Source organism: Panthera leo, chromosome A1 (genome assembly GCF_018350215.1).
Source record: "Panthera leo isolate Ple1 chromosome A1, P.leo_Ple1_pat1.1, whole genome shotgun sequence".
NCBI lineage: Eukaryota > Metazoa > Chordata > Mammalia > Carnivora > Felidae > Panthera > Panthera leo.
The window spans coordinates 233,199,607-233,224,296 of record NC_056679.1 but is presented as its reverse complement, the minus strand read 5'-3'; the positions used below and the strand labels follow the sequence as shown (position 1 = coordinate 233,224,296).

At 45.6% G+C, this 24,690-nt stretch overlaps 1 protein-coding gene across 8 annotated transcripts in view; it reads left to right on the top strand.

Moving 5' to 3' along the window:
• ADCY2 (adenylate cyclase 2) overlaps positions 1-24,690 on the top strand; it is a 412,867-nt gene that overhangs the window by 97,891 nt on the left and 290,286 nt on the right. For all 8 annotated transcript variants that reach the window (XR_006206545.1, XM_042953381.1, XM_042953369.1 and 5 more), the window contains exon 3: positions 18,365-18,526. Coding sequence is in view for 7 of the 8 variants with exons in the window: in XM_042953381.1 (XP_042809315.1) it covers positions 18,365-18,526 (162 nt within the window). In the remaining variant the exon portion in view is untranslated. The remainder of the gene's footprint in view (positions 1-18,364; positions 18,527-24,690) is intronic.

Below are 24,690 nucleotides of genomic sequence, written 5' to 3'. Positions count from 1 at the left end.
AGGCAAAGACTGTATGATTTCACTCAGATGTGAAATCTAAACAAAACAAACTCTGAAGCACAGAGGACAGCCGGTGGTTGCCAGAGAGGCGGTGGATGGGGTGGGGAGGAGGCGTGAAGTAGGGGAGGGAGATTGAGAGGGACAGACGTCCAGTTATAAAATAAATATGTCACAGAGATGCAAAGTACAACATCAGGAGTACAGTGGGTAATATTGTAATAACGTTGGTGACAGATGGTAGTCACACTTACCTGAGTGATGAACGGAATTGTTGAATCAACACGTCGCACACCTGATACGACATTGTTTGTCAAGGGGCATCTGGGTGGCTCAGTCAGTTGAGCATCTGACCCTTGGTCTCAGCTCAGGTCATGATCGCACTGTTCGTGAACTCGAGCCCTGCGTCGGTCGGGCTCTGCATTGACAGTGCGGAGCCTGCTTGGGATCCCCTCTCTCTCTCCCTCTCTGCCCCTCCCTTGCTCTCTCTCTGTCTCAAAATAAATAAATAAACTTAAAACAAAAAAGCCATTGTATGTCAGTTATACTTCGATATTACCAATTTAAAAATTGCGTGCAAAATAGTAATTAAAATGCGTCGCAAAAGACGCACACATAAGCCAACAAGCGAACAGTCGACAACGAGAAACCAGTCGTTTACATACATACACCTCTTTTAATCTTCCTGGTGGTTGCTAATACATGTGAACTTTAAAGGTTTTAAGTAATCTCTACCTTAAGAAATTCAAAGAGATACTTTTAAGTCTCACAACCCCGAGATCAAGAGTCACATGCTCTACTGACTGAGCCAGCCACGCGCCCCAGTCCACATGAACTTTGAAGCTAGACGGCCTTACTGCTCAAGTCCTATCAATTTAGTGACCACGCGGAAGCTGAAGGCTGAGCTCAGAGGCCAGCGGGGGGAGTGTGGCAGTGCGGGCTGTGGTGCCAGCCCTCCAGCGTTTCACCCCACATGACAGGGTGGACCTGGGAAAGGGGCCGCCTGTCTCCGTGGCCTCGGTTTCCTTCTCCCTTAAACAGCTCTGCGTCATAGGGCTCTCACGAGTTATGTGGGCTCTTTGATGATTATCAACATGCAGACCAAGGGGGAGCATGGTTCCAGCCCCGAGAAGCCCAGCCAAGCAGTGGAAGAAAGACAAACCTTGAAGGTCAGTAGTAAATTGAACCCGTTTAGACAAAGGCGGCGATGGTGTCTCAAGGAGCGAGAACAGCACGAGGGAAACTACAGACATTTTAGAAGAGCAGCGTGAACACGCATTGACTTGGCCCGTGTGTGCCCTTCAAGGGCATTTGTAAACCACGAGAGAGTCCCTGGAAGGCAAGCTGAGCCAAAGTTGGGGCTGTGCCCTTGCCGTAGATGTGCTGTCATGTGATGGTCTGGCTCAGTTCCCTTAGCTCCTGGGCTGGCGAGCACCATCTGGTAGGTTTCTGGAGGCAGTTTCGGCCTCAGCATTCTGACTTCATGCCCTTCACCTCGCCGTGCGTCTTCATGGTGCTCCAGGTGTGCTGTGTGTCTAGGGGCACCTGTTAGACGGAGGGACCCCGCCATTAGGTGACAGCGCTGAAGTCAGTTATGAACCAGCAACGGAAAAATGCAGCTAAAATGGGCCCAAACACGAAGCTCAAATAGGAAATTGCGCAGAATCTAGAATCACGTATCTCTTCTAATTAGAAGCCGTTGCGTCTGTCTTAACATAGGCATGTTCGAAGGGATAGAACCGTGAACACGTGCGGAGTGTGCACGTCCCCATTTTTGTTTACCGAGCGCCGCTCTTGAGACCGTGCTGCCTCTGTGGTTGGGAATTTACATGTACTCATTAATATTTAGGTAGTGATTGTGGGATTAGCACTTTAGAAATAAATGTCATACGTACGGTACTTTCTTGCCCTTGCAGTGACGTTAGTGATACGGAGCCTGTGAGGATGTCTGGTTTGCTCCCGGTTTGCATGACAGCGGGGGTGGGATCATGTTTCTTTCAATAGCCTGGTACCTACCGTGAAAGTGTGAGTGCCGTAGGCTCAAAACGTAGTAACCCTGAGGTTTTAAAGTGATACTGAGGAAGACCACATCCTGCGCAAGCCTTAGGGCCCCAGATAAATGGGACAGGACTGTTGGTACAGTAGAACGGGAGAACACGAGGGACCCGGGTGACCGTCTTGCTGGTGAGCTGGAATTGGGTACTGTGGCAGGAAGTTGTGTAATCCAAGAACTGAAAGCCCCGCGGAGCCAACGCAAACACTAAAATAATTCATTTTTACAGCTCAAGGAGATGCATTCTTCCTTTTGAGATTTTCCTCTTTGAGAATGAGAAAAAGAAAAAAAAAAAGGCAGACAAAGGCATTTCGAATTTGGTGGGTCTTTTTGTATTAAGAGCCCATTGTATACACACACTCCTCCACTGAATGTTGATTTATGTAGATGTTGACTCACAAGTTTAAACCAGAGTCCCCAAACAGTATTTGTTTTTAGATGAATAGTTCACTTATTTTCTCTGCATGAATTTTTCTCCTCTGAAGCACTGGCCTTTCAAATGAAATAAATATAATGTTTCAAAAGGATGTAGGCATGAATATTCATAAAGACCAAAACAGTGAACATAAATAAAAGCACTTTTATATAACGTCTAAATTTTTTTTTTTATGAGGACCTTACTTTGTGGAAATTTTTTTTTGCACTTCTAAGAGGATATTCAAAGTGATTTTCCAGGACACTGTTTCTTCAACATAGTCTACCTGTTTTCACATAGTTTCATACGTATTTCCCTTTACATACGTAGAAATCAGGTGGCTCTGGCTTACGGCACAATCCATTCACCACAGAGTCAGCCTCGTGTGGTGTTAAGCCTTCAGTAAAATATCTAAGCAACTAGAGGAGTGTCAAAAAATAAAGCAAAATAAGATCAGAGTAAGTACCCGGGAAAACATGGCTTGTTCATACGCGGAGTAGGGCTGAATATTCTTAGGTGTTTCTATAGATGTGCCTGTGATTTAAAGGTTAAGAATACATGAGGCGCCTGGGTGGCTCAGTTGGTTAAGCGTCTAACCCTTGATGTCAGCTCAGGTCACGTTCTCACGTTTCTTGGGTTCGAGCCCCGCTTCGGGCTCTGTGCTGACAGCGCGGAGCCTGCTTGGGATTTTCTCTCTCTCTCTCTCTCTCTCTCTCTCTCTCTCTCTCTGCTCTTCCTCCTCCCTCCCCCCCTTCTCTCTCTCAAAATAAATAAATTTAAAAGAAGAAACACATGGAAAACTTGTGTGATTATATGCAACCCAAGCAGTGAAGATCTCCTCATCCCACTTCCTTCAGGGATGGAGGTAAGAGTGGAAGAACTGAAAGAAAAAGATAAACACAAATTAAGGCTGCGGTTACTTTTGCCCGAACAGCTCGTTTGAAAGGAGCCGGCGTGCCGTCATATTGGATTGATTAACTCAGTTTCGGGGTTGTCAGGGTATCTTATTTTAAGTGATCCCTGGGATTACTGACAGAAGGCACAGAAGTCTGTGTTACAGCACTGGCTACCTCGGCCTGTGACTGTCTTTGAACTTGACTGCGGAATAAATGCTGAGTTAATGGCAGCGTACTGTATAATCTAAATGTGAACGGTAATGAGAGTGAAGTTACTGTTATCTGAACGGTAATGCGGGATGGGAAGTTCTTCACACGGAGGGTGGGATTGTAGCATTCAGGTTCGCTCAAAGAAGGGGCCGCTGAGAGACGACCGTGTCCTTGGAGTCACTTGTGAAAATCTAAGGTCAGAAAGGAGAAAGCTGTTTATCACATTCAGAAAAAAAAATAATAATAATTAAAAAAAAACCCACCAAAGAACATATTATTTTCTCCTAATCGTGTAAGTAGAAAAAAATCAGTGGATGTATTCTAACAAACATTTTGCCTGATTGCTTCCAAATGAACTTGCTGGTTTTTTTCTTTGCATTTGATGAGAGAAATAATTTTTACAAAAAGGGACTCCGGTGTTGGAACAAGCTGTTTTGAGTAGGGCAGATGGATTCTGAAGGTTCTTTTTATTTTGAATAACACGTGCTCCATTAACCTTCAGGGATTATGGTGGAATAATGTTTTTTGTTTTTAGCTTTAGCAGAAGATTATGGCTTGTTTTTATGCTGCTTTAGGACTTTGGGCAAAATACTTAACCCTTCAGCACCTTGATTTTCCTAATTGTAAAATAAGAAAATACCTGTGAATAAATCTCGTCATGTGTATTGAGCTAGGCAACATACCCATTTCAGGTTGGATGATGATCTTTCTTCTACTCAGAGATATTTCTGGCAAACATCCCCACTTTTTCTCATTTCTTCTGCTCTTTCTAAAGACTTTATCACACAGTTTGAAAACCTTGTGGAGGGGCGCCTGGGTGGCGCAGTCGGTTAAGCGTCCGACTTCAGCCAGGTCACGATCTCGCGGTCCGTGAGTTCGAGCCCCGCGTCAGGCTCTGGGCTGATGGCTCGGAGCCTGGAGCCTGTTTCCGATTCTGTGTCTCCCTCTCTCTCTGCCCCTCCCCCGTTCATGCTCTGTCTCTCTCTGTCCCAAAAATAAATAAAAAATGCTGACAAAAAAAAAAAAAAAAAAAAAGAAAACCTTGTGGAACCTGGGCATTTTGGTGAATGGCTCTCTTAGAAGCCATACTTATTTTGCCACGAGTTACCATTTTGCTGAAACGGCCACAACTCCTGGGAGTCCCAAAGGAAATGACCTGTATCTTAGGTTTTCATTACCGTAGCAAATCACTTCTGATGGCGGATGGCTACGTTAGGTTTCTGCTCTGAATGCTGAATAGCAAGCAACCTCTAAATCTAAGTGGCTTATAGAATAATGGCATATTTCCTATTTCATCCTAACCAGTCCGTGGGTTGGCTGACTTTGTCTGGACCCTACCGTGCCAAACAGATAGGATAGATTCTAGACTTTGAGTTGGGTCCAGATCCTGCTCCGTATGTCTTCAGTCCAGACCCATTTGAGAGATGTGTCCTTCTGGACCATGGCCTCCTCATTGTGGAAGACCAAAACACCAAGGGGGCTGGCATAAATGTAAATTGCGGCTTCCTAGAAAGTGGCAGGCTGTCGGCCCATATTCTGTTGCTTAAAGGAAGTCACATGGCCAAGTCCAAAGTCAATCAGATGAGGAGGTATACTGCCGCTGATTTCCATGGCCAGGTCAAGGAGAGAGGAAGAATTGTGGACAGATACTGTATTCTGCCACCTCTGGTATGTTAGGAAACCCTGTCTAACTGAGGAGCATTCAAGAATGCTTTGTGTTCTCATTTTTGTCTTGGCCAAGTAATCATTATCCAAAACAAATCTTTAAAAAATGTGAATAGATGCTCTGGGAAAGAGGAATGTAAGGGGAAACACTACACTATTTTTTTCGGCCCAAGGAGCACAACTTAAATGCTTTCACAATGAAGATGGTAGTCCACATTCATACGTGGTGGTTTGCTGATTGCTGGTGGGAAGTTTACCGATTTTTAACTCTAAACTCACCAGAGTTACAGACGGACTCTGCCGTCGCTATGTGACTATGAGGTGGGGAAGGAGATAAGGGAAGTAAATGGATACGTTTGGAAATTGGCCTTCATTCCAAGCCATTTCAAGTGTCTTCTCTGTCATAGCTAATAAAATGCCTTATATATTGTACAGTTAAAAAAAAATGCTAGGGGATACATGAATACGAATGATGAGTGAAGAGGTGAAAATGGCACACAGAGATAGGTGGATACCCAGAACCAGACCAGGAGTCAGGAGGAAGAGAAGGACCGAGGAAAGGAAACCACGTCAGGGTTCCCAACAGACGGAAGGCTGGGCGGACAGTCAGCTGCCTTTGTTCCCTGAGGAGGTAGGGGTTTTTACATCCTACTGTTCTTTTTTTCAAGCTTTTTAAAATTTATGATCTCCCTCCTACTTCCTTTAAATGAAAAGAGGCACAGGGAGAGCTACTGTTTCTCCTCTGGTTCCATCGGTCTCCCTGACTCTGAATAACATTTCAGAGGAATGTGAGAGGTACGCGGTGATTCATGATTTCATCATTACTCTCTGCAGCCCCAGCTCTGTCAAAGAACATAGTCTTTTGCCTAATAACATAGGCATTTGAAGAACTGTTTTCGTATTTTATCCTGATGGGGTTGATACTTGGGAAATCTTGGCTGAAGCTAACTGTGGAGGAGGTAGAGACGCTTTTCTATTATTAAGTCATCAAGGTGTCCCCAAGTTTTATTCTGAATTCTGGCCATAAAGGAGGTTTGGGAATAGTATAAAGTTCATTTCCCAGGATTTCTAAGTATGTTTTTCATGGTAAGAAAGATGGGGTTCTACTTGAACTTTTCAAGGGTTGACTGAGAGATACTCTCCGGTGACTCTGGGACAACTCCGTTTTCTCCTGTGACACGAGGGCTTCCCGTCAGCAGAGTGGAGTAGGGACCACACAGGGGAAGGTGTGTGATGTGGATCTGGGCCTTTTTGCTTGTTTAGTGGAAATGACACTGGAAATAAATATATGTATTTTTTAAATCCTGGTCTTCGTTTTATTTTTTTATTTTTTTTATTTTTATTAAAAAAATTTTTTTTTTTTTAACGTTTATTTATTTTTGAGACAGAGAGAGACAGAGCATGAATGGGGGAGGGGCAGAGAGAGAGAGAGACACAGAACTGGAAGCAGGCTCCAGGCTCTGGGCCATCAGCCCAGAGCCCGACGCGGGGCTCGAACTCACGGACGGTGAGATCGTGACCTGAGCTGAAGTCGGACGCTTAACCGACTGAGCCACCCAGGTGCCCCCTGGTCTTCGTTTTAAAATCAAATCCACATATGAGTGAAAACATATGGTATCTGTCTTTCTCTGACTTACTTCACTCAGCATAATACCCTCCAGTTCCATCCACGTTGCTGCAACTGGGCCGATTTCATTCTTTCTCATTGCCAAGTAGTATTCCGTTGTATATATAAACCGAATGTTCTTTATCCATTCACCAGTTGATGGACATTTAGGCTGTTTCTATAATTTGGCTATTGTTGAAAGCACTTCTGTAAACATTGGGGTACAAGTGCCCCTCTGCATCAGCACTCCTGGATCCCTTGGGTAAATTCCTAGCAGTGCTATTGCTGGGTCGTAGGGTAGTTCTATTTTTAATTTTTTGAGGAACCTCCACACTGTATTTTCACTCATATGTGGATCTTGAGAAACTTAACAGAAGACCATGGGGGAGGGGAAGGGGGGAAGAAAGTTACAAGCAGAGAGGGAGGGAGGCAAACCATAAGAGACTCTTAAGTACGGAGTGCAAACTGAGGGTGGATGGGGGGCTGGGGGAGGGGAAACTGGGGGATGGGCACTGAGGAGGGCACTTGGGATGAGCACTGGGTGTCATGGAAATCAATTTGACAATTAATTCTATTAAAAAAAATAAAATTGGCATGGAGGACTCAAGAAATAAAATCTGGTAACCAGGTCAAAGACAAGAAATTATTCATCGCAGTTCACTGATTTGTTGATTAACTCAGTAGGTGTTTAGCACCAGACTTTGACCATACATTTCCCTTGTCCCATGGGTCTTTCTGGTTCGAATATTGCAAATTCCCTGCAGTGATGGCCACCAGAGGACGAGTGACTGACCATTGAACCCAATGACAGCCTTTCGTGGATCAGCGTGGGTCCCACGCACATCACCCCGGAACAGGATTACAGTAGAGAGTCAAATCCATCCACGCAGGGCGGGGCCCAAGAGCATGTATTTCTGACAAGCTCCCGGGTGAGCTGGGGCCCAGGTGCGAGGCGTACCCGTGGTGTACCAGGCGTAGGAGCTCCACAACGGAAAGGACAGTTCAAGGTCATTGTTGGTCCAGGGAGCACCGGAAAGTGCCCAGGAAGCCTGTGTCCCCTGTGCCGCATGGACCGTGAGCCCACATATCCACCCAGCCAGAGGTCATCAGACACTTACAGGATTGACAGTGGGAAGTGGGTTTCGTTTTCGTTACTTGCTCCGAAGTGGTTTCAATTATTTACAGCTTGTGTGGGTCTTTGAATGAAGAGTATGTGGCCGTGATGTCTGCTAGTCTCCCGTATCTTGGTCACCCGTCAGGGCTGGAGGTGAGCTGGGCCGAAAACCAGAGGTGTCCAGCGACCCGCCAGGTGGCGGTGGGATTGATGCACGTCCGGGGAGTGCCCTTGGGTTAACACCTCCCCGAGCACACGCCTCTCGTTGTCGGTCAGCCGCCTCGGGCTTCCCTGCTCGCAGCTTTTGTGTGTCACTGCACCCCGCCGTGTTGCATCCCTTCCTTCTGCAAGTATCTGTGGAGGTCTTTTATGTGACGGGTCTTGTGCTCAGGTGCAGGGAAGCACCCATACGCAGCCCTTGTCCCTGTGAGCCTGCATTTACATGGGGGGAGACGGAAAAGAAGGATTAGAAAACTATCAAAGTAAACGCTCCGATTCCAATAATGATACGAAGCAACTGAAAGCGAGGTGATTCGCTAGGGCGTGAATGGGGTGATATTGTCAGTAGGGGGATCAGTGGATTCTCTCTGGGGAGGTGGTGTTTGAATTGGGGAGCTGCGAATGACAGGAAGAAGCCAGCCAAGGGAGGGTGGAGGAAGAACACTAGGGGCAGAAGAACAGAACGTGCAAAGGCCCTGAGGTTCAGGGACCAGCGAGAAGGCCAGTGTGGAGGGACTGTGGATGTGGGTGATGGGAGTTGGTGAGAGAGGCTATTGGAGGTGTCAGTCAGGCCAGAACATGAGGAACCCTCGCTGGAATGGATGAGGACTTTGCATGTTTTATATCCTCGGTGTTACAGAAAGCCAGTGGCGGGATAGACACCGAGAGGGAGTGGCGTGGCCGGTCTTAACGTGTTAAAAGGTCACTTTGATTACCGTGACATGTTACCTGATGGCTCCATCATAGCCCAGGAGTATCATTCCTGTTTTGTGGGGAAGACACTTAAGGTCTGATTTCGTAGCAACTTGGACGCGTGTGATACTGAGTTGCTGCTTAATCACCATACTGTGCTTTCAATCCCCGAACTTCTAACTGCAAGTTCGTAACCCCTTGAAGATTTCCCCACGGACCTGCCATCCTAACCACTGTTCTACTCTTCCTATGAGGGTGGCTTTTTTAAAATTTTAGATTCTACATCTACGTGGTGCCCTACGTATCAGCAAATCATCAGTGCCCTTCTCTTTTGGACTTATCTCACTTAGCATGATGCCTTCAGGGTCCATCCATGTTGTTGCAAAGGGCGGGGTTTCTCTCCTTCTCATGACTGAAAAATACTCCACTGTGTGTATGTATCTCTTACCTTCATGCATGTATCTACTGATGGACGCTCAGATTGTTCCGTCTCTTGGTGTTGTGAATAACACTGCAGGGAACTCGGGAGTTTTCAACATCCTGTTTTCATTTCATTTGGATATGTACCTAGAAGTGGTAACTGTATTGCAGTGTGTGAAAGTATCGTGTTGTACACCTTAAGCGCACACATCATATGTAAATTGTGTCTCAATTTTAAAAGAAACCCTTGAACTTCTGTGTGGGAAATTCATTCTAGAGGACACTAGTGTAGGCGGATACTTTTGCAAGAATCCAGAGGTGATCGTATGAGTTGGACTAGAGGTGTAGCCCCAGGTGGAAAGGGGTAGGCGGATTCAGGATGTCTTCTAAGGATGAAGAGAACGAGGAAGAGAAAATTATTAACAATAGTTCCTAGGTTGGGGACTAGAAGTTTCATTAAGTGAGATGGGAGAGAATGTGAGGACAAAGGTTGGAGATTGGAGAGATCAAATCTGTGTAATGAGAATTGCTCCCCTGTACTTGAGCCTCTTCTGATGATCTAGAGTCTCTGTAATGCTTTCCTGTAAATAGTATTAATGACGATTTGGCTGTTGTGTTTGTGTAATCTACTGTGGTGCATAAGCATGAAATTCAGAATTAGATCTTAGGACTGAGACAGTGTGCTCAGCCTATAGACCCGTGTAAAGTCTTGTGAGGCCCTGGGAAGCCAGAGTGGTTGAAAAGAGAATGGAACCTGAGACAGTTCCAGAAGCATCTGGAAGCATCCATGACATTGTGTTGAATTCAACCTCAGTCAGAGATCTAGACTTCCCCTGTGGAGCAGACAGTCCTTCCCTTGACTCGTACTTGTGGGAAAGCCTATGTCTCTAAGCGGAGGAGAGGTGGCTTCTTAACTGATACCAGAGCTGAGGTCTGATGGGATTTTAGTGGGGTGGCATATGTGGATTCCCCAAAGTCTGTATATGGATACACATGCACACACACACAGGGATTACATATATGTACGTATATGTATATGTGTATATGTATATAATATGCATGTGTTTGTCTGTATGTGTATATGCACACACATATAGAGATACAGGTCCAGATGTGCAAGTGCATACCCTCCCCACCGGGAGGACCTGGGAAGGAAAAAGGGGAAAGGGGAAGAAGATAAACCTAAAAAGAGTAATCATAAAGAGCCACTCACAGCAGCCTGGACATACACTGATGTCTTAGCAGTAAACATTGGTATGACTGAGGGCCCCCAATTAAAGAAAAGGCTGTTTGCACAGTTGTGATATTTGTACTAAGAAATGGAACAGTGACTCCAGTCCTTATAGAAAGTATGATCGATAACAGAAAAGAAAATACTAATCAAAATGAAAAGATAAGTATCATTTTGCATCTCAACAAAAGAGCAAAGGGAGAGAGAGGCAGACCAAGAAACAGACTCTTAACCAGAGGGGAGGTGGGCGGCAGGGGTGGGGGGAGGTGGGTGAGACAGGTGGTGGGGGGGGATTAAGGAGCGCACTCGTCGTGACGAGCACCGGGTGTTGTATGGAATGTTGAATCACTAAATTCTACACCTAAGACTGATACTAGACTGTATGTTAACTCTACTGGAATTGAAACAAAAACTTAAGAGGAAAGTTAAAGCACACTTCTGGCTAAATATCTTGCTAGTTGTTTCCAGACAAAAATGTAAATTCTCCTAAATAGTAAGTGGCATAGATATTCTCAAAGCCAGCAATCCTTTGAGGTGGAAGGGTACCATTCAGAAAGAAAAGTTTCGTTCATATTTAGAATGTACTTCCAGAATGCTCAGTTAGATCGATACAGTCAAGAATTCCCTCTTTCCCTTGGGAAATTTTGCGAAACTTTGGCATTTGTAGTCGTATTCTAAAACAACAAGCGACCGCGTTAAAAGAACTACAATTCATGCTCCAGTCAAGCAGGTATGATTCCTATGGCTTTTAGTGAAATCTCTGTCTTTGAAAATTAAGCTAGTACTTTCAACACTGTGCTATTTTTGATTTCTCCGAGATTTGTGGGAGAGAACAATTCGAGGAGCTCGTCTTCTGATTATAAAATACGTATGTTCACTGGGATGTTATTTCTCTTAGCACTATTAGCATAAAAGAGTAGAAAATGTTTCTCAGATGGTGTATCCTCAACAGAACCGTGGCGATTTACATAAGTAATCCTGATTATCTTCCTGATCGTGCTTGCTTGTGTGTGCTCGGGGAAGGGGGGTTAGACAGCAGAGCTGCGTGAGGACAGTAACGCTGGGGTACCATTTGGATGGAAAAACTGGAAGCTCCATCTTTGAAGCTACTGTTGACACGTCTGGGAACGTTCTGCTTGCCATTGAACTCTGAAACAAAGAAAATCCACGGACTTTGCACCAGGGACCTGGGTAGTCAAAGACCAGATCTATGTAGAGTCAGGTTAAGACCATTTCTGTGTCTTTCTAACCGTTGCTTAAGTGGTACCTCAGCTCTTCTCCATGTTTGCAACAATTTTTCCGTTTAAAAAAGTAAAAAAAAATCATTTGTATGAAATGATTTGTGATTCATTCATAAACTGTAAATAACTGTGAAGTTTATTCTTTATCCTCCACGTGGAAATGGCGTATGAGATGTAAAATGGAGGGAAAGGAGTTGAAATCGAAAGTCTGGTCTGATCTACGGCATGATCTTGATACTATGGTTTGAATTGTGTCCCCCAAAAGAGCAGAGATGCTTAAAAGTGTAACAGTGAGCAGAGACCCAAGTGCAGAGAGGAAGCCAGGCAGGGGAGTCTTGGGCAGAGCACCCAGGAATGAGCATTCCGGGCAGACCCCAGAAACAGCCCTGGAGGCCAGATGGAGGGAAGGAGTGAGTGGGTGGAGTAAAGGGGAGGTGGCCCCAGGAGGCCACATCTGGGGACTGGTGGCCATTGGCAGGACCTGTACTCTGAATGAGACGGGGGCAGCTGGAGAGTGTGGGTGGAGAGACGATAAAAGTCTGTCCTTGAAGTGGCTCTAGAAAGAGGTGAAAAGCCAGTCTGCGGAGTCTTGACCTCCAGCCTATGTAGTTTCCACTTTCTTCTGTGACCATGAGGGCCCTTGAAGAGAAGAATTCTGAGCACAGGGGTTAGCCAGAGGAAAGGTTCATCCAAGGAAGGAACTAACTGGACCTGTGTCTTCAGCATCACGAATCTAGCAGCTGTATGTTGGCTGGATTAGGGAAAGGAGAATGTTGGAGAAAGGGAGATCCATGAGAATATTACCACAGCAGTTGGATAAGGGGCGCCTAACTTGCCATGAATGATCAGCAGTAAGGAAATGCTAGTGCAAGGAAAATCTGGTGCATCCGTTACTATGGAATATTTTGTAATTGGTAAAAAGTAAATCATATATTCACATCTCCAGACTTGGAAAGATGCCCATGATGTATAATTCAGTGCTAAAAGCAAATTGCAAAGTAATGCATATAAAGGAATCTAATCTATCCATAAGTAAAACTCGTGTGTGTGTGTGTGTGTGTGTGTGTGTGTGTGTGTGTTGTATGAGCTTGGTGTCAGTCAGGACCACCCAAGCTGTGCTTGGGGTCCCAGGGGCTTACTGCCACAAAGGATTATGGCAGGTTCAAATGAACACAGGTCCGTGTGGGTCAGCTGGGGGAATCTGCCCCTCACTTGACACGAAGCTTGGGAGGAGGTCCAACATCATGTTTCCATGATTGCCAGGGAGGGGAGGGGGCTTGGTAAGTTGTGCAGTAATTTCTACCCAAAAGATAACATATGTCTTCTTCCCACACTTTATTTGTCAAAGCAAGTCATATGGCTTCCTCCGACTTAAAAGAAAATGCTCACTGCATTGGTACTATGTTCCCAGAAGGAAGGGAGTTAGAAATATTTGGTGATGAGTCCTAATGATTACCAGAAGCATGGAGAATGGGGTGGGACAGGCAAAAACGAGGAAGGATATGCACTCTGGCTCCCTTGTCGGGGGATGGGGAGGAGGAAGAGAAAAGTATGGAAGCGTATTTAACAGATGGGACGTAAGGGTGGCGAAGCACAGACAAACAGATGCGAGACTCTGGGGTCCTAAAGTAAGAAGACATTGTTTTCGAGTGTGGACGTGAAGAATTGTCAACGGCGAGGCTTCAAAGTTTGCACCTGGGTTGTTGGGGACAAAGACGTCGTGGGCAGGATTGCGTTACCCTGCAAGAGGAATAGGTTTAAGAACATAACAAAGAAGCTCTTAACTTGGTTTGAAACTTACAGCGCTTGAGGTTCAAGTAGCCCAGAGAGAAAGATGTGGATGTCTCACAAAAGGCAAATGGCGGCCTAAGGTCAGGGAAACACTTCAGTCGGGTGTTTTTGGGAGGAGTTCTACCTCTTCCGGTGTCACGCTGATCCAGGTGTCTGTGCAGGGTCTCAGTAATCACACCAGTGGCTCCCCTTTCTTCAACCTCTGGACAGAGATACAGTCAGGGAGGGTCTCAGTCATGGAAATGTCCCCATGGGAACATGGAAACCCAAGTGCTTGCATTCGCCTTTTTGGAGCTTTTAACCCACACGTTCTTTCGATGTGCCAAATCCATTTTGGTTTTACATATGGCCCTAGTTGAAGTTGCTTTGGAAAGAAGGCTAAAAAGAAAAATAGAGCCCTCTGGAAGCAATAGGAAGTGAAGGCTGTTCCCTATGTGGGGCTTGCAGCCACACTTGACTTTCTTCTTCCTCGCCCAGCCTGTGGAAGGCTCCCTGGGCACCTCGTGCTGTTCCTGAAATGCTGCCACTAAAATTCAAAGTTGATTTAATACAACTTGCTTAATTGACCTTTAAAAAAATTCATTTTGTCATCTAAAAATGAACACTTAACAGGAGTAATTGTATTTGGAAAACAGAATGTCTATTCTCCATTTGGTTAATGCAGATAAGCTTTCCATGTGCTTCCTTTTCAAAGCTCAAAATGTCTGCTGAACTGTAAAATAATTGAAATAATGTTAGAGTTTTAAAGCTGTCCAAAATTAAGCTGTTCAAAAGTTACGGTAATTTCAAAGAACTGCAGGTTTTTGCATTAGAGGAAAACTGTAGTTGTTTAAGAGAGGCTCTTTTTTGTCATTGTCAATTCTAATACTTGAAATAACCATTTTTTAATGTTTATTTTTGAGAGAGAGAGAGAGAGAAAGAGAGAGAGAGAGAGAAAGCAAGTGTGAGCAGGGGAGGGGGCAGAGAGAGGGAGAGAGAGAAGCCCAAGCAGGTTCTGCACTGCAGCACAGAGCCCGATGCAGGGGCTCAAACCCAAGAACTGTGAGATCATGACTTGAGCTAAAGTCCAACACTCAACTGACTGAGCCACCCAGGTGCCCCTGAAAATAATCATTTAATACCTCTTGTAGGAAATAGGATTTTTCATTAATGCCGTGTGTAGAAATAAGAGTGTCTGGATTAAAAATAGTTCCTGTAAATTTGGTGGGTAGTAGAGATTCCGAAGTAAATTTAATTTTCTCAATAAGCCATGACCATGCACAATTATCTATCTATTTACTTTTGAGAGAGAGAGAGTGAGCACGGGGGAGGGACACACACACACACACACACACACAGAGAGAGAGAGAGAGAGAGAGAGAGAGAGAGAGAGAGAGAATCTCAAGCAGGCTCTGCATGTCAGTACAGAGCCTGACATGGGGCTCAAACTCCTGAACTGTGAGATCATGACCTGAGCCAAAGTCAAGAGTTAGACGCTTAACCGACTGAGTCACCCAGGCTCCCCTCTAACTGACAGTTTTGTTAAATGTTCATTGTTGTGTGTTACCATTTATCATAAACCACCCGTCTGTAAACACAAATTGAAAGTTAAGCGTATAGAAATGAAGGAAATATGAACAAATCTTGAAACATTAGCAATTTCATAATGATCATTAAAAATCGGTCCTACTTACTGAAAGAGTTCAGCATCTGAGCCAAGATGTCGGGCACTTCCTGTGATTGTCTTCGCAGGAGGGGAAAGAGCTGCTGTCTTTCCACGTCAGACTTGCAAGAATGTCTTGTATGCATGTGTGTCTTCTGTTAGACCTTCAGCTTCATGGGATTTCTATCAGGGGAAAGATAGGGGATTTCTGTCAGGGGAAAGATTTCTATCAGGGGAAAGATTTCTATCAGGGGAAAAATCCCATGAATCCCAGCTTCATGGGATTTCTATCAGGGGAAAGTTTGTCTTGGTCAAACTCTTTACCGAGAACACGTAGAAGAATTAAACCCGTGGATTGCTATTTGGGCTTTGACACTGACTGGTTGGGAGATATTGGCCAAGTTCCCCATTTCTCTGGGTCAGTGATACCCCTTTTGGAAAGCAGGATGCAACTATTGAAGAGTGGAGAAGGCACTTGTACACTGAGTGCTCCTTAAATGCATGTGCTGGTTCTTAGCAGTTTTGAAATCTGATTTGGGGCTCTAAGAAATCACTCTGTATATTCTCTTCTTGGGAAGTGGAGGCAGAGGACTGCCCCAGTCTGCTTGGGTCGATTGGCACCTAGCTCAGAAAGGTCCCTCCGAAGAAACGCCTGGTTTCTTTCCGTTAATGCTAGGTGTTTTGGTACATAAACTGTCTAACCTATTTTTTTCCCATTCCATATATGGAATAGAAAGTGTAGAATGCTGTATAATAATACCTGAATGAAAAGCATCTTCACAGTCTTTTTAAAGAGGTAAAATAAAAAAGTATTTACCAGCAAAATAGTATGGCCATGGTGATCCTTTTGCCCATATGTTTTGGCCTGAAGTCCATTATGACTAGACTGAATTAGGAGGAGTGGGCATAGAACAGATGGGCCATACCCAACCAAAGCTCCCTAAGGGGGATTCCTGGATTCGTTTTCACACTCCTGGTAGGATTCTTCTTGGCTGTTATTCTGAGACGCTTGAACTTGCAGGATCTTAGAGAAGATGACCCAGGGACTTCACCCCAGTATCTCGCTGGAGTGGGGCTGGGTACCCCTTCTCTCCGGATACATCAGCTGTAAAGTGACGGCTGATACACGTGACTTTCAAGTGCCTGAGAGCCAGGATTCTGCATCTGTCCTCCACCTCCAGAACCTCAGAGAAGCTTCATACGTGCTTGTCCAATGAGCAGGTGTTTGGGAGAAAAGGAAGGGGCGTGTTTGAGAGGCCCAAATTTCTTTGTAGGTTGCGCCCCTGATCTTCCATATGCCCTTTTGTCTGTGATGCTTGTACCCGTGGAGCTTATACCGCAGACCCCTGGACAGTGAAATGGTGACCATTACTTTTTGATCATGACCTGTGGTGCCGCTCCCCTTGTTCATGCAGGAAGGGGGCCCAGTGTCCTTGCAGCCCTTGCTGTCTTCAGACCCACCGTGAGCAGCGCCTGGTGCCCAGGTCCTTCTCGCGAACATACATCCTGACTCCCCGCAGAAGAGCTGGCATGGTGTCTCCCTGTCTTTCCAGCTGTGCTGGGGTTTGGGGTTCCTTATGCAACACGGGTCACTCTGCACGCAGGACGAGCTCTTTCCTTACTTAGCTTCCCTTTTGTTCTTGAGTGAAGAGCTGTGGGGCGGAGCTCTCCCGATGCCTCTCTTCTGCTTCCCTGACCTTGGCTCTTTCCCCCCTTGATTTATCACCTTTTCACCCCCCTCAGTGTTCTTCTGTCTCTGCTGCTTTTTTGACGAAAACAGCCTTTTCGGTTACCTACTAAGCCATTCCCTTTTCCATTCCGAATCTTTCTGTAAGCTCTCCTATGGCTTTTCTTTCTCACTGAGGTGATGTTCACATAACGTCAATTAGCCATTTTAAAAGGAAGAGTTTGGTGGCATTTAGTACTTTCACGGTGTTGTGCGACCATCGCCTCCATCCCGTCCCAGAAAGTCTGTCATCACCCCAAAGGGGACCTCTGCGCCTACCAGGTGGTGACTTCCCCTACCCTCTTTTCCAGCCCCTGGTAGCCACCAGTGCCTGTCTCTGTTCATTTATCTATTCTAGACAGTCCGTACAAATGGAACCTTACGGTATGTGGGCTTTTGCCTTAGCTGCGTTCTCTTGGCATAATGCTCTTGGGGTTCATCTGTGTTAAAACATGTTATCTCAGTACGTCATTGCTTTTCCTGGCCGACTAGTATCCCATTGCGTGGATGTGCCACAGGCCGTGTGTCCGTTCATCCACTGGGGGACATTTGTGTGGTTTCCACCTTTTGCCTGTTGTGAATCATGCTATTGCAAACACGTGTGTGCATGTATTTGTTTGAATGCCTGTTTTCAGTTCTTTAAGATACGTACTTAAGAACGGGATCACTGGGTCCTAAGGTGGTTCTGGGCTTAACTTTTGGAGAACCTGCCAAGTGGTTTTGATAACAGCTGAACCACCTCCAAGCTGTTTCAATTTGTTACACATCCACACCACTCGATCTTCTTGCATCAGCAACCCCAGATGAAACCCGACCACCCTCCAGGGATCTCCCGACACAGTTGGAGACATAGCTCAGGAATCCAGATGTGTGTTTGGAAGCACAGATACTAAACCCGAGGAGTTTGGGACCAGCTTGCATCCAGATCCAGAGAGTGCTCAGAGTTACCTAATGTCTGCAGTAGTCTGGGGATGAAAGTTGGAAATCTTCAAATCTTGAAAAAGAAAGATTTTTTTCTTCCCCCTCACAAGAGTTAGTCCTTTATTGTAATCCATTGGGTTTGTTTGAATGTGCTGTCTTATTTTCTCATAATACTACTCTCTAAATGGGTGCGGTTCAGGGTGCCTGGGTGGCTCAGTCGGTCGAGCATCTGACTTCGGCTCAGGTCCCAATCTCGCGGTTCGTGGGTCCGAGCCCTGCGTCGGGCTCTGTGCTGACAGCTCAGAGCCTGGAAGCTGCTTCGGAGTCTGTGTCTCCCTCTCTCTGTGCCCCTCCCCAACTTGTGCTTAGTCTCTGTCTCTTTCAGAAATAAGTAAATATTAAAGAAGAAAAACACAAAACTACACGGGTGCAGTTTGCGGCGTTTTGTGCAGCCTTTCGTGGGCAAGGGAGAGAAGCACTGGGGACGGGCGCTCTTGCTGACTCTCCCTGTTCTTCTCCCGTAGGTGTCCTTCTTCCTCTTCATTATCTTCGTGGTATACACCATGCTCCCCTTCAACATGCGAGACGCCATCATCGCCAGCGTGCTCACGGCCTCCTCCCACACCGTCGTGCTGAGCATCTGCCTGTCTGCAACGCCCGGGGCCAAGGAGCACCTGGTCTGGCAGGTGGGTGACCAGTGCCCCCAACCCCCACCTCTGGGTGCCAGGGGTGCCGTGCACCTGTTCGGGGTGCGACTGGGGTACCCGGCAGGTGCCCGAGGTGGCTCTGTGTTGCTAGTGGGGAGCCAGCCACACCCCACCTCCAGCAGCGGCATCAGCACGTAGCAGTCAGCAACAGCGAGCGTTGCGGACGGCCGCTCCATTTTGCTGGTTGCTGGATGGTCGGATGACTGTGGATGCTTCAAAGCTGTTCCTGCTATGCATTGGAATTCAGCACCCTGTTTTTAGAGTGAAAATAACTTACACAGTTAAATTCATAGTTCTCCCCCACCTTCATATCCGATAAAGCCCTCTCTTTACAGAGGGGGAAAGATCTCCATTTCCTGATCTTCTGGCAGGTCCGTGGACATTAAAAAAAAAGTAATAATAAATCTTTCAAATGCTACGACAGCAAATTTAGCTTTGCTAGTAAATGGCATTTCAAAGAAGCCGTTGTGTTTAATTAGTTAAAAGCATTTGAAAAGTGACTTGATTTCCTGCTATGCACATCCATAAACATGAGGGTCAGTGGTTTGGAGTTGTCCCTAAGTATCTTGTTTTTACTTGAAACAGGTATGTTCAATTACGCTCTGTTAGAATCAAATTTAAGAAATGCAGCCATGGTGTAAAAACACAGAGGGTAAGAGAACTGGTTAGGAACAGCACTGCCATTGAAAGTGGGGGGTTTAGACATGGATCACATGAGCCCCGGGGGTCTGAGAAACCCGTTTGTCGTTCACTCGGTGGAATGTTTTATTTGGAAACTTGACATAGAGCTGGAGGCTTATCCTTGGGTGTCTGGGAATCCCGCTTAGCTGGAAAGCTTTCTGGGGATCCCTTTTCTCAACATTCGTCTCCTAGAGCTCCTGTGAAGCCCGGTGTTCAGTCGGAGCGGTCTGAAAGACAGCCTTTGCTGGCACCGGGTGAGCGTCAGAACCCTGGCCCCGATTCTGCACGGTGGGCTCCAGGTTCCCGCTGACTGGTTCAGACGTGGAGCAAAGCCACGTGCCCGCACGCATTCCCTGCCACTGGCCCGAGTAGCCGGCACCACCCGAGGCCCAGATGGCGACCCGTCAGTAACGGATCAAAGGAAGGAACGAAGGTGGTGTTTTATTAAAAGAAGAAACAATGCAGCTGCGCCTGGGAAGAGGCGGGGGAAATGTTCATTTTGTACGGGCTCTGCCCCAGCTTTTACTTCCTTGCGCCGCATGTCAGAGCCTCCCTTGAAGATATTTATGGGATGTGTCTCCTCTCTCCCATAAATTCCATTTTTCCAGTCTCCCTGGAGTGGGGCTTGGGGGGGGGGGGTCTGTGTCTGCAGTAGGAACGGGTATGTGATCAGCTGAGCCAGCTGACATTATGACAATCACTGCGGGAAAGCCCTCATCACACAGACATGGGGGCACTCAAGCCTGTTTTCAGGTCTTACAACACTTTCCTGGTTTTAGGTTACCCTAGAACACATCCGCTGAACATTTTGTACCTATCTCTTTGGCCCCTTCATGAATAAATACAGTGTCTGCTGGGGCAGATGTAATAGAAAAAATATCTTGGAAAGGAGGATTAAGATACATGCCTGTAAGGATCAAATGGGTTTAAAAAAAAAAAGCGGGGGGGGGGGATAAATGGTTTGTCAAGAATCTGATGTATTCTAGGTCACTACGTACTGTAGTGAGTTTGCTTTTCTTTCAGAGCATTTTTATTTTCTTCTGCAAGTTCAAAAAATTGGGAAAGAATGTAATCTTAAACATTCACTTACTCAATTTTCCAAACACACAAAGAAAAATAATTTTTATCAGTGGACAGCCAGAGATAGGATAATTCTGGAAGAGCAAAAAAGAATAAAAGTTTTTCATTTCAAATGATTCCATGTAAGAATAACATTGAAAGGAAGCAGAAGAACAGAACGTCAGTTTTCCTTTTCTTCAGAAGTAATTTCACAATGATTCCGAGGGCAGGGAAAGGCAGGATACACTGACAGATTGAAAATGGAAGGTCCGTTGGTAAATGTCAAAGTCATGAGGAAAAGACATTTAAGCACCTTTGGCCACTGCTGGACATGTGACCTACAAATAGCACTGCTTTGTGATGGGAGAAAAACACTTCATTGATAACTGTTTATGAAAAGTGTACATAAATTAGGATGATACACATTAGGTGGTTATATTGCCATGGTATAATTGTTTAACGCAGAATTACTGAAAGGCTGTCAGTTTCATATGAAGAAAGAGGTTTGCTGATGAGTGGTGATCAGTGTCCCCCTACCTTATAAACCGCTGAAGACAGAGTGCGTTTTGTTTAGCGTGGATCCGTATTAATGTTTGTTTGGGGATACCTGGGCGGCTCAGTTGGTTGAGCATCCGACTCTTGATTTTGGCCCAGGTCATGATGTCATGGTTCATGGGAATGAGCCCTGTGTTGGGCTTGGTGCTCCGCATGGAGCCTGCTTGAGATTCTCCCCGCCCCCACCCCACCCTTCCTGTGCCCCTCTCCCCCACTCATGCTTTCTCTCTCTCTAAAAAAAATAAAGAAAGAAAAGAAAAGAATGTTTCACTTTATTTTTGGAACATTGGCAATCCACTGATAGCATGTAATGCTTCTCTGTGAACCAAGATGTCGACTTCATAGAAAACCCTATTCCCTTCCACGTTGATTAACAGAGTTCATTGTTCTCGGCACATTTATTTTCCCAGCATTTATCTTGAAGTAGAATTCAGTCTCAGGCTACAATATATTACCCAACTGAGGGAATTTAGTTAATCACTGAAAGTGATGAATGAGCATTTCTAGTACATTTAAATATAAAGTATAATCCCTAACTTCTTTTTTTAACTTTTATTTTGAAACAATCACAGACCTACCAATAAATTCCAAATCTAATACAGAGAATTTTTTTTCCTAATCCACCAAAAGATAAGTTACCAGTCTGAGGTCTCATTGCTCCTAAATGCTTTATTTATTACTATTATTTTTAATGTTTATTTATTTTGAGAGAGAGAGAGAACGAGCCGGGGGCGGGGGGGGCAGAGGGAGAGGGAGATACAGAATCCGAAGCAGGTTCCAGGCTCTGAGCTGTCAACACAGAGCCCGACACAGGGCTTGAACTCACGAACCATAAGATCATGGCCTGAGCTCAAGTCAGAGCCGCTAAATGCTTTAGACAGTATCTCGTACGATGCCATTGCACTTAACCATGATGCAACTATCAAAATTGGGAAATTCACATGGCTCTGCTGTTGTGATTCAGATTCATCCGGCTTTCCCAACAACGTCCTTTACAGAAAAGGGCCCAGATCAGAGTTCTGCAACGTTGCCGTGTGTTCTCTAATCTCTTTGGTGTCTTTCAATCTGCAGCAACCCCTTAGTCCTCCCATGGCTTTCATGATCTTGACACTTTTGAGGATGGCATGCCAGCTATTTTACCAAATGGTCTTCAGGTTGACTTTGTCTGATGTTTCATCATGAATGGATTCAGGTGATGCATCTTTGGCAGGAAACACAGAGGTGATGGTGCCTTCTCATCACGGTCTCTCAGGGTCTCATCATTTATGTTGGTTTTTCGTCTGATGGCCGTCTGCCAGGCTTTACCGCTTTGGCATTACTCTTCTCTTCTTTGTAATTAAGGCATATTTTGTGGGGAGGTACTTTGAAACCGGGCAGATATCCTGGTTTATTCACTTATTGATGTCTAGACCGTCTTGTGTTTCCCTGTTCTATACAGAGGGTTATAAGCCCACTTACATGAGCCCACAAGTCTGGGCTCAGACTTGTCCAGTGGGCGCCCCTTCAGGCTGGCTTCTGCACCTTTGGTGATGGTCCCCATCACTCTTTGAGCACTTCGTTGCTTTCTGGCACAACAAGATGTTTCAGGCTCATCTCATGCTTTCCCTGCCCTGGCCCTAAAATCTGCCATCTCTCCAAGGAGCCCTGTTCTTCCTGGTGAAGAGTGGCACTTAGCAAGATCTAGGCTTGTAGGTCTTCTCATTCCCATTGGGTTGTCACTACTCCAAGACAAGGGACACACGCATTTACATCTACATCAACTTTTATATATACCTACATATTAGACACCATGACTTCACACTGGTCTTTCCAGCCTGCCACGAGTTTCATGCCAGTGTTCTCCCTTTCTCTTGTGATTCCATGGCCAATAGTGAAAAAAGTTCAGTTGCAATGATTCTTAACGTATTTACTTACTGAATCAATGCCGGTGTGTAACCAGTCTCCTATCTCAGTCGCCACCCCTACCCCCACACAGGTGTCTTCTCACTTGGCCCAAATTCCCCTCCCCTAACACCTGTCCCCCTCCCCTGGCTCAGGCTATGACACGATGTCCATCTGAGGGTGTCCCCTCCCCCAACCGGGGCTGTGTCCTCTGTGTTGTCCCCATTGTAGAGGCTCCTGCAACCCACCCCAGCTTTATCACCTTGGGCGAATTCAGCTTCCCTGGTCCCCTCTAGATGCAGATGTTCCTTGCTCTGCCTGATGGCTGGGGACTGAGTTATTCAGGAGAGAAGGAAACGGACAAGAAGGGCAGGAGGAGAGAGGATGGGGCAAGGGAATGGAAGAAAAAGAACACTTTTTGAACAGAGTTTATTTGTGGAAGAGGAAGAAGTTTTTTTCCAGCTGCTCTCTGATCCATTTTGTACTGTGCTAGTCGCTCAGCTTTTCCTGTAATTACTTCGTCTTTGTTTTCCTAACTGGGTGTCAAAGAGCAGTTTTTCTGATATCTGGGATGACCCTCAAATATCAGGAAACTTAAAAAGCAGTTTTACATTGTTGATGTAAGAAGAATGCATTATTTCATTTTTTTTCTTTTAATGTTTATTTATTAGAGAGAGAGAGCAGGTGAGGGGCAGAGAGAGAGGGAGACACAGAATCCGAAGCAGGCTCCAGGCTCTGAGCCGTCAGCACAGAGCCTGACGCAGGGCTCAAACTACGAACCGTGAGATCATGACCTGTGCCAAAGTCAGATGCTTAACCTACTGAACCACTCAGGTGCCCCAAGGATGAATTATTTTATTTATCAGAAATTTAGTGTGAGCCCCAAAAGTCCTTAGCATTGCATGGTTAACTAGAAAACAAGAAGGTTCCTTGTATCAGTAAGGTAGCACACATTTGAGTAAAAATTCTCTGAGAGCAGCAAGGTAGGTGTCTTCTTTGCTTATGGCTGTATCCAGGCAAAGGGAGACTGAGGTTAGGAAAACAGCATGACACGTCACCGCTGGTGCTGTGGTGCTGCGTCCGGGTGAGGGTGGCCGGCCTGGGGACAAGATTGGACAGCGGGGCAGGAAGCTTGCCTTCCTGACAGGGGAAGGGAGTCCATCACTCAAGCGTTGGTCCAGCCTACAGCCTGTGTATCTGATTAGATACACTTGTGTTCTCTTCTCTGTTGGCCACACTTCTGTAGGTCAACATCACTGCCGGCAGTCTACCAACCCCCCCCCCCCCCCCCGCCAGGAATTGCCAAATAGTCCTGTTTCTATGCCACGATTACATTTTATATTTGAAACTTACTTACTTTTCTTAAGTGTTCCTTTCCTTGGTATTCACACCACATTCTGGATTTTCATTTTGTGTATCATTTATTTTCCCAGGAGACAAGGATTAATTTGAATACAGATTTACTTACACAAGCCAGTTATTTGGGAACCCATATTTATTAGAGAAGATAAGCGAAGGAGTGGTTATTGGTTTTCTATTCTAACAGGATTACTCCTGTTTCTGATAAATGGTAGAGGATTCCTGTATGCGGTGGATACTTTGCCGTATTTAAGATACACTTTGAAAAATTTTAGTTTGGACCTAAAGTAGAAGATACAGTCTGTCACGTATGGCAAGAACATAATCGGTAGTCATGAAGATTTGTTACATAACTGATTCTTCTGCAGTATAATTCAGGAACTGTATATTGGAGTCTGGAATTAAATTGCATTTAGGATCTAATCTGAGAAGCTCAAAAGGAAAACAGCAGGTTACCAGCTGCCGGGACTCTGGCTCTGGGGGAGACTAATTGTTGGGAATTTGGACGTCTCTTCCTACTGTCTTGTCTTCAGAGAAGCGCAGGATGTTAGTACTTTCCACAAGAGGGAAGAAAGGACACTGAACCACTGTTCCTTTTGTGTAGCATT